Raw genomic sequence first — 9,437 nt, forward strand, 5'->3', positions numbered from 1 at the left:
CACCTCTCCCAGCTGGGTGCGGGCCAGGCGCTTTATGGCAGGTGCTGTGTGCCTGGCTGGCACTCAACTGACAGCTTTCCAAGCACATAAAAACTTAATAGGCTGAAAATAGAGTTTGTGGTCACAGACTGACAGCAGCAGCGCTGGCAGCTTGGGGCCGCTCCACGCATGAGCTCCAGGGGAGGAGGGCTGGGGAATTCAGGCAGGGCATCAGGCAGGATCCACAGAGGAATGCAGGTGCCTGGGCTCCCAGATTGCAGGGGTAGGAGGGAGGCAGCGGGATGCCCCAGAGCCCAGGGAAAGCCATGCAGCCGACTCTGTTTGCAGCCCCCAGGATGCGAACACCCCAAGCACCAGAGCTCCTGCTTAATGCACAGAGCTCTGCTGTCCCTCCGCCTCCCTGTGCAATAAAAAGAAGACATGTCATCTCATAATGCAATTTCTTGTTGGAAATCAATGCTGAAGTGCGTTATGTTGACTTCTCCAATCCTGCAGCTCCCATGTGCCCTTGTTCAAGTGCAATGAGAGCAGCAAGAAGACAAAGGCCAAGTTGCGCAGTGTGGGGCTTCTCTCTGGGCAGGAGGGATGTGTGTGCGGTGTGACACAGCTCTGGTGCACTTGCTGTGTGGGGGTAAAGAAATGTATGAGCATGGGGCCGCTGCGCAGCATTGCCTTCATTCTAATGCCTGTGACAGCAGGCAAACACACTGCTGTGTGCACTGCCTGTGCAGCCCTGCGTTGGTTAGCACTGTGTCACCAGGCGGGTTTGGTACAGAGCTGCTCCTGCCCCTGCTGTGTATGGGTGGATCTTGTCCCACAGGGCCTGAGATCAGAGTAAAGCCCCAGAGCTGCCACCGCTGTCCTGCAGCTGCGCACGATGGGAGCTGTGCAGTTTGCAGCTGTCTGCAGAGCAAACGCGTCGGTGCGTCTGGATCTGCGCGGGGTAATGGGCTGCAGCACCTACCGGCTGTCCCGGGGAGGAGCTGGGAGCTCACACCGGACCCGCAGGGCCCCTGCAGCTCTCCCGGCAGCTCTCCCGGCAGCGTCGCTGCTCCCAGCCGAGATGGGCAGAGTTTATTTTTGAAGGAGATGTTATCTCCCGCAACGCACAACTCGGGAGAAGCATCTTTCTATTTTTAAAAAGCGAAACATAAGGCTTACATAAACTACTGGGGAAGCCGAGCCGAGCCGCCAGGCCCGCGCTTCGAGGGCTCCATCTCCTAACGGCCGATTCTGCGCGCCCCGAGGCGGCGCGGGGCACCCGTCGCATCCATCCGTCCCCCGCAGCGCTGCCACCGTCGGGCGGCGGAGCGAGAGGAACGAACAGGAACGGGGCGGCTGGGAAGCGAGGGAAGGAGCGGGGCAGGGCGGAGCGGAGCGGGCACAGCCGTGACCCCGCAGCGCGGTGCGGGCGGAGGAAGGCGGGGAGCGCGCGGGGAGCGCTGCGCGTGTACGCGGGGGGGGCGCGAGGGGCGGCGCGCGGGAGCTGCGCGGGGCCCGCGGGGGGCGGCGGGGCCATGCGGAGCCCGGGCTGAGGGGCCGCGCCTCGCCATGAAGCGGCAGAACCTGCGCACGGCAGCGCTCATCCTCTGCATCTTCTCCTACCTGCTGGTGGGCGCCGCCGTCTTCGATGCTCTGGAGTCGGAGGCGGAGAGCGGCCGCAAGCGGCTGCTGGAGCAGAAGCGCGGGGAGCTGCGCAGGAAGTACCGCTTCTCCGCCGACGATTACCGGGAGCTGGAGCGGCTGGTGCTGCAGGCCGAGCCGCACCGCGCCGGGCGCCAGTGGAAGTTCGCCGGCTCCTTCTACTTCGCCATCACCGTCATCACCACCATCGGTGAGTGCTGGAGCCCGGCGCTCCTCTGTCCCCGCACCGCAGCGCGGCTCCCTCGGCCGAGCCGGGACGGCTCCGCGGCCCCGAGCTGCCCCGCCGAGCGCGGTGCCGGGACCCCGCGGTGGGAGAGGTGAGCCGCGGGCACGGCCGCCACGCTCTCGGCGTCCCGGCGACGCGGGGCCGGAGCTGCAGAAGTCGGCGGGGTGCGGGGCGGGGAGCGGCGCTTCTCATCGCTGCTGCCGTAGCCGCACGCCGGGCGGCAGAGCTGCGCGGGAGGCTCCGGCCCCTTCGCGGGCTCCAAACTCCGCGTTCGGCCGTCCCGGCCGCCGAATCTCGCTCTGCGCGCACGGGTGCCCGCAGGGAAAGTGGGGCGAGTCAGGTCGGGGGGTGGTGGCACCGCGTCCAGCCCCCAGGTGTACGCGCTCACCGGAGCCCAGCCTTGGTCTGCCTGCTGTTTCACAATAGAGTAACGCTAAATTGAACGGGGAATGCTTTAATTCTGAGATTAGCCACACAGGTGATCAGCATCATTTAATTAATCCGCTTTCGTGAATCCATGCATCCCGAGCATCCCAGGAGGGCGGGCGGCCGTGGGGTCCCGTGCTCGCATCGCTCCCCGCGCTGGGATCCCGACCAGCGGCAGCGCTTCGGCGGCGGAGCCCTGAGGCCAATTCCTGCCCTTCCGCGGCCGAGGCTGCTCAGCCTCTCGGGGCAGCTCGGCACGGGCAGCACACGCCTGGTGGCTGCATTCATTGTGTCTGGCACGGGCACACGAGGAGATGTGCGACCAGGAGATGAGGCGGCTGAGCATCGGCCCCGGCAGGATGAATGGCTGCAATGAAAACCCCCATCATCCCGTGACAGCTTATAGCTTCATTTACATTATTTCTCTGTCGGCTGTGACAAACAATTGCCATGCTTATCACACGCCCCCTGCCATAAATAATCCCAGCCCAGGTGCTGTGCTTCTCAAACGCCAGCCCTCCTTATGTCACACTGTGCTATGAATCTCAGCTTTAACGTTAATGTAGCTGTGTAGCTTTCTAATGCAGCTTTGTCATTTTGAAAGCATCAGTCAAACGCTCTTTCAGGAACCTCTCAGGCTACAACAGCTCTTCTGGATCATTTTATTTATGTCCTCATTGCTCTCATTGTGCTTAGGACCTGATAATTGCACTCAGTTATTGGGCTTGGATCTGATTTTTTAATTTTTTTTATTTCCTTTTTTTTTTTTTTTTTTTCCCCATTGCAGTCTATTTTCTGCTCTGTATTCCATGAGATGTGCCATGCAGGAATTAAGTTTACTGGGTTTGCTTGCATGGGTTTATAAAGAGACGCAGCAATTAGGGATGGGCTGTTCCCCCCTTGCCTTGGCAGCTCAAAGCACAGCAGGGCTGGGATAAGGCCCTCACATGGGCACCTCCAGCCTCTCCCCAGCCTCTCCCCTGCCCCAGCAGGTTGACACAGAAACCCAAGGAAAGGTTGGGCGCCTCCTCTGCCCCCACGCAGCAGTGCTGCATGACTCCTCGCAGCCTGACACTTACTCACCCCGTTAGGTCAGAGGCCGCTGGTTTCAGTTCAGTTTATGTAACTGAGGTGGGTGCAGGATCAGCCAGGTCCAAAGGACGGTGATGAGTACCTCATTATGCCTCATGGTGTAATTGTGTGTGTTCTTGAGTCATAGTGCTGAGACTTGGAGAGAGGTGGGGAAATTAAATCTCTAAGGCATTTGAGGAGAGTGGGAGGTTCTGCTCCACAGCTTCCATATGTGGCTGCATGTGGGACCCCCTGTGCTCAGCTCTGGTGGGGCCGCACCTCGAGTGCTGTGCTCAGCTGTGGGCCCTCACTGCCACACAGACATCGGGGCCTGGAGCGCGTCCAGAGAGGGGCAATGGGGCTGTGAGGGGTCTGAGCACAGTGGGGACTTGTGGGGAGCGGCTGAGGGAACTGGGGTGGTTCAGTCTGGAGAAAAGGAGGCTCAGGGGAGACCTTACTGCTGTCTGCAGCTCCCTGAAGGAGGTTGTGTGAGGTGGAGATCAGTCTCTGCTCCCAGGTAACAGCGATAGAAGGAAAGGGGATGGCTTTAAGTTGTGCCAGGGGAGGCCGACGTTGGAAATTAGGAAGAACTTATTCTCAGAAAGAGTGTTGATGCAGTGGCACAGACTGCTCAGAGAGGTGGTGGAGTCACCATCCCTGGAGGTGTTCAAGAAATGTGGAGATGTGGCACTGATGGACACTGACGTGGTCAGTGGGCAGTATTGGTGGTAGGAGGATGACTGGGCTTGATGGTCTTAGAGCTCTTATCCAACCTTAACGATTCTATGATTCTCCCCCTCCCCCACGCAGGCTATGGGCACGCTGCCCCAGGCACAGATGCTGGCAAGGTGTTCTGCATGTTCTACGCCATCCTGGGCATCCCCCTGACGCTGGTCATGTTCCAGAGCCTGGGTGAGCGCATGAACACCGTCGTGCGGCTCCTGCTCAAGAAGATCAAGAAGTGTCTGGGCATGAGAACAACCAATGTCTCCATGGAGAACATGGTCTTGGTGGGCTTTCTGTCCTGCATGGGGACCCTGTGCATCGGGGCTGCTGCCTTCTCTTATTTTGAGGGCTGGACTTTCTTCCATGCCTACTACTACTGCTTCATCACCTTGACCACCATCGGCTTCGGAGACTTTGTGGCCCTGCAGAAGAACGAGGCGCTACAGAAGAAGCCACCCTACGTGGCGTTCAGCTTCATGTACATCCTGGTGGGGCTGACGGTCATCGGTGCCTTCCTCAACCTGGTGGTGCTGCGCTTCCTCACCATGAACTCAGAAGACGAGCGGCGCGACGCCGAGGAGAGGGCTTCACTCAGGAGGGCCCGCAACGCCATCCACCTCACAGCCAAGGAGGACGGGCGCAGTAACAAGGCCATCTTTCTGCCGGCGGAGGACAGGACCAGCCAGATGAACCTGATCCCGCTGGTGCAGGAGGACGCGGAGCGGCAGCGGCGGCAGTCGGCCAACGGGGAGGGCAAAGTGCCGGCCTTCTGCACCTGCCTGTGCTACCGGGCCCCGCTGTGCGGCAGCCCTGCACCCTCCCACCCCGAGACCTTGAGCTGCCACACCAACCCTGTCTACTACAACTCCATTTCCTACAAAATCGACGAGGTGTCGCTGAGCACACGAGGACAGACTGGCTCGTCCCCGGCCAGCACGTTGTCATCGGGCAGCGCTCGGTGCCCGCGGCACCCACAGCCACGCAGGAAATCCATCTAGCAGCCTCGCTGTGCTGATGAACAATTAACAGAGGAATCGGGCCCCTCTGACCTCTCATTTCTTCTGTTCCTCTCTCCCAGCTGGCAACCAGCCCTACATGGGGGACCCTGGGCCTGGAGGTGGCATCGCTCCTCCAGCAGGGTGCCAGCCTCAATTACGCACTGTTTGGTTTTCCTTCCTCCCAAGCAGGCTCAAGCATTTGAGTCTGGAAGAGGCCCCATCAGCAGGATGTAGGTTTGCTTTCCCACCTGCCTGCTCTCAAAATGAAGGCGTTGCTGCCTTGGTCATTGAGATGCGGTCACTGCCTCTTGCCACACAGGCTGTCACATATGCCAAGAGCACCACAATGGCCAAACACACGTTAGCAAGTCCCGCAGGGCTGAAGACATCCCACAGGCTGTTCCCTGGGCACAGATGAGGCAGCGCCATGCAAGGACAGGACCCAAGGTGGGCTGCAGTTCTCTGGCTGATGGCAGTATAGCTGGGGAAGGGATTTAGAAGCCCTGGAGCTGAGCTCCATGCAGCCACCTGCCAAGAGGTCCCCACACAGACTGCTTGGTGGGAAGGACTGCAGCCAAACCTGTGAGCCCAGGCTGTGCTGAGGACTCAGCCCCAGAGAGCTCCTCCTTGAACCATGCAGCCACCTGCACAGGGTCAGGTTCATACCAGGACATTAGCAAAGAGCCCCAGAGAGGAGGCTGCTTCCAGCTGGTGCTCCATGCCCTGTCCCACCCTGCGGGAGAGCAGGGCTGGGCTCTGGCAGTGGGAGCAGCTTTGCTTCACTTTTTTGTTTTCCCCCAATAAACAGATGTTTTCACTCAGTTCTATCTAAAATCCCCCTTGTGTGATTTTCCTCTCCATTTTGCCTCTGGTGGGGAAGGCATGCAGAGTACCCACACCAGGATGGCTTCAGAACAGGCTTTGCTTTCTCCTTTTTGTTCTGGGAGGTTTGACAAAAGGTGAACCCAGCTGCTGCTGGACAAGTGTTTGTCACAGGAAAGGAGCAGATGTGCCTGAGCCCAAAGCCCAGCACCCTGCCAGACTCCCCGTGCCCTGCCATGGCTGGGCTGTGGATGTCCATGGGCAGGGATGTCCCTGGGGGAGGTCACTGGTTGCTTAGTGACTGAGCCCATCCTGTTTCTGGGAGCTGGTGATGGTCTGAGGGTGGGAGGTGCCATTCATCACTCCATGTGTCACACAGGACCAGGGATCCATTGGGGCTGGAGCTGCAGCAGGAGGGTGGTGGGGAGCTGCCCTGCCAGTCCACACCGAGGTTGGGTAAGAAACTCTGAGGGGAGTGGCACTCCGCAAACCCTCCTGCACCAGGACTGCAGTCCCAGTCCCCCCAGGGACGCTCCTTCCCAGAGGTGCCCACACTGCCCTGAACACACATCCCATCCCTCTTTGAATTCCCACCATCCCGGGGCACAGTACTGTTCTTCTGCCAGCAACACATTATGTTCCAGGGTTTCCAAATCAATCTACCGTGGCCAGTGTGACCATGAAGGGTCCCCACAGAATACAACAGCAAGAGCAGAAGGCTTCTGCCTGGAGTAAAAACAGAAGAGAGCTCAGCTGTGTGCCTGCAGATGCCCACAGACAAATGATGTCTGGAAATGGCAGAGAGGAATGCAGGATTGAAATTAGGGTGGGTTCAGAGAGAACCCATCTGCTGAGAGCATCAGGAAGGAGTCCGGGCACCGCTGCGATGCGGCAGGCTGAGCTCGCAGCATTTCCTTCAGGCACAGAGAGAATGGATGAGCCTGCTGAATTTTAGATTAAAGTAATCCAACACACCATAGGAAAAAAAAAAAGGTTTTTATTGTCACCATTATCAACGTTTTCATTAGCTTAACACTGAATTGTAAATCACTCGATCATCACATATCGTCTGAATAAAACCTACAGACGGGAAAAAAGTACAGCAGAACCCTCCTTTGCCCACGGCCGCAGCGCACCGCTGTCGGTGTCCCACGCTTCCACCCAAGGCAGCCCTGCACCTTAAAGCCCCCAGGCAGGAGCAAGGCCAACACTGCCCGTCCTGGTGTTCCCTCCAGCTCTGTGGGATCAGAGCTCGGTGGGCAGCATTAAAAACCTCCAAATGCTTTGGAGAGGCCCCCGCTCCTACAGGAAGGTGAGAGGAGAAGTAGCAACTGCATGGTGCCCCTGCCCAGCTATTGTTTGTTGTTTTCTGGAGCAACTGATGATGTGAAAAGTTTGGACCCAATGGAAGCAGCTTTCCCTGGGGGCACACGGAGGCAGCAGCCTGCTGCAGGGTGACAGCTGGGAGGACAGCCCTGTCCCCACACAGAGACCAGCTCTGCGGGCTGCCCAGCAGCGTGGGATGGACGCTGCAGTGCAAAGAGGGGCTGCAGGCAGCCTCGGGCCTGTGGGCTGGAGTAAGGCCTCGTGTCAAGAGGGAAGGGAGAATGTACACAGGGAGCAGCAGAAAGAAAAAGCCAGGAGAGAGCTCCTCCTGTCCCTGCTTTCTCCTGGCTGGCTGTACCATATGGCATGGGCTGCAAGTAGCCCACAAAGACCCCCAGCTCCAACCAGACTTGGCATGGAGCTACCCTGCGCTCTGAGCTCAGCGCTGCCACAACACGTGGCTGGGATGCTTGCTCCTGTGTGGGTGGTAGGGCCACAGTCATACTATGCTGGGACCTTGGGGTCCCACTGCCACCCGAACCAGAGAACAGCCTGCAGCTCCCACTACCATGTGGCTGAGGGCACACACCACAGATCTGCTCCAAGTAAGGCTCAAAGCAGCTGTAGGTCCAGGAGACAGAATCACCAAAACAGAGACCAAGGAGCAGCACTGGGTAAGGAACAATAGCCCCAAGGAAAGAATGCTGCAAGATGTAAAGACTGTGTTCAGTGGGATCTGGAGCCCTGTGGGCAGCTATCTGAATCCACCGTGCCCAGGCATCTAAAAACCAAGCCCTGGATTAGCACACAACAGGCTCCAGCAGCAGGCGTGCCCTGAGTCCTACCTTGGAGTGTTCCTGCCAACATCCCTCCCACATGCCTTGTGTCCACGCATCCTTCCTGCAGGACAAAGCCTTCTCCTTTTTGAGCTGGGGGCCGCACGATTCCCGACGTGCTGCATCAACACAAAGCTGCCCACTGGCCCAGCTCAGCAGGGCACACACAGCACCAGCTGCCATCTCAGCTCCTGGGAAGGCATGAAGGGAAAAGCATTAGGTCTCAGCCTCTGTTTGCTGGTGCTCCATAAAGGGCTGGTGCTGGCTCCTCCTCACGTTTGGTTGCTAAAGTGCAAAGAACCAAATGCTACAAGAAATTCTCCCATTCCTCTCTTCCTCTGGGACAAGAGCAGCTACCAAAGGGAAGGGACGGCAGAAGGTATCCGCGCTGTGGGGAATGCCTGAGACTCCTGAGGACAGAGCCTGATGTTGCTGCTGAGGGCGAGTGGCCGGGCTGCAGGAAGGTCCTGACACGGCAGGCGCCCCAGGTGACCTGCAGGCAGGGGCACTTGGCTGCACACACACACATGGACACCAATTACAACACGTGTGTTTCCCTGGACTGCTCTGCTGATGGCACTTTGCATTCACATGGCTCTTTATCCTCCAAGCATTTCACAATCAGCTGTGAATTAGTTCTCTCATTACCCATCTGGGCTTCCAGCATCTGAGCGCGTGGCCCGCCGGCTGCACGGCTGGCAGGTGGCAACCTTGAGAACAGTGCAAAGACGGGCCACAGCCAACTGAGTGGGATGCTGTTCCAAAGCTGTTTCATTTTAGGTACCACAGCAGTGATAAAGCTGACTTAAAATCCAGTATCTTGATCCTACCACCACAGAAAAATCTTCTGCTGAGCTCAGCACCACTCAGCTTTCTGAAGACAGCCAGAACAGCCCGCTCCCATTCACACGTCAGTCCCCCGTGATCCTCTGTGGAGGTGCAATCTCGCTGCCTTGGGTGGAATTTTCTAACAAAATGGACAAATGCCATCTATGAAATCAACAAAACAACCCACAAAGCCTTTAAATGAGAGCAGTTCAATCTGCTGCTCTGAAATAAACTCCCTTTAGCTTGCCCCTGCTGCCTCGAGGCAAACAGGCAGCTATGGGCAGAACTCACGCAGCCCAGAGTGCAAAGGCTTTTTTGCTTTATCAGGGCTACAGTGGCAGTGGGAACCGTTCTCATTGAGTTACAAATACTAAATAGCCTAAGAAAAACAGGGTGCTTGAAACAGTCATTAAGTTTATATTGAAACTATTTTTAAACTCTGTAGTATGAAGTCACCTACAGCTGCTTCATTCTTCACCTAAGAGATTTCATGTTAATGGGCACATATACTCACAGAGAAGTCTACACGATGAA

At 57.7% G+C, this 9,437-nt stretch overlaps 1 protein-coding gene across 1 annotated transcript; it reads left to right on the forward strand.

The window, feature by feature from the left end:
* The first annotated feature begins 1,497 nt into the window (after nucleotides 1-1,497).
* KCNK15 (potassium two pore domain channel subfamily K member 15) lies at nucleotides 1,498-6,789 on the forward strand. The gene is made up of 2 exons (XM_048963053.1): nucleotides 1,498-1,834; nucleotides 4,178-6,789. Exons 1-2 carry the CDS (start codon nucleotides 1,552-1,554, stop codon nucleotides 5,089-5,091), a joined length of 1,197 nt encoding a protein of 398 aa, XP_048819010.1. The 5' UTR covers nucleotides 1,498-1,551; the 3' UTR covers nucleotides 5,092-6,789.
* The last annotated feature ends 2,648 nt before the right edge of the window (nucleotides 6,790-9,437 follow it).

This window comes from Lagopus muta, chromosome 16 (genome assembly GCF_023343835.1).
Source record: "Lagopus muta isolate bLagMut1 chromosome 16, bLagMut1 primary, whole genome shotgun sequence".
NCBI classification, from domain to species: Eukaryota; Metazoa; Chordata; class Aves; order Galliformes; family Phasianidae; genus Lagopus; species Lagopus muta.

What these genes read in the sequence shown, in the direction of transcription:
- KCNK15 (XM_048963053.1), top strand. Translation starts at nt 1,552, where the DNA reads ATGAAGCGGCAGAACCTGCGCACGGCAGCGCTCATCCTCTGCATCTTC. An exon ending in CACCGTCATCACCACCATCG is followed by an intron (nt 1,835 to 4,177) that starts GTGAGTGCTGGA and finishes TCCCCCACGCAG; the next exon opens with GCTATGGGCACGCTGCCCCA.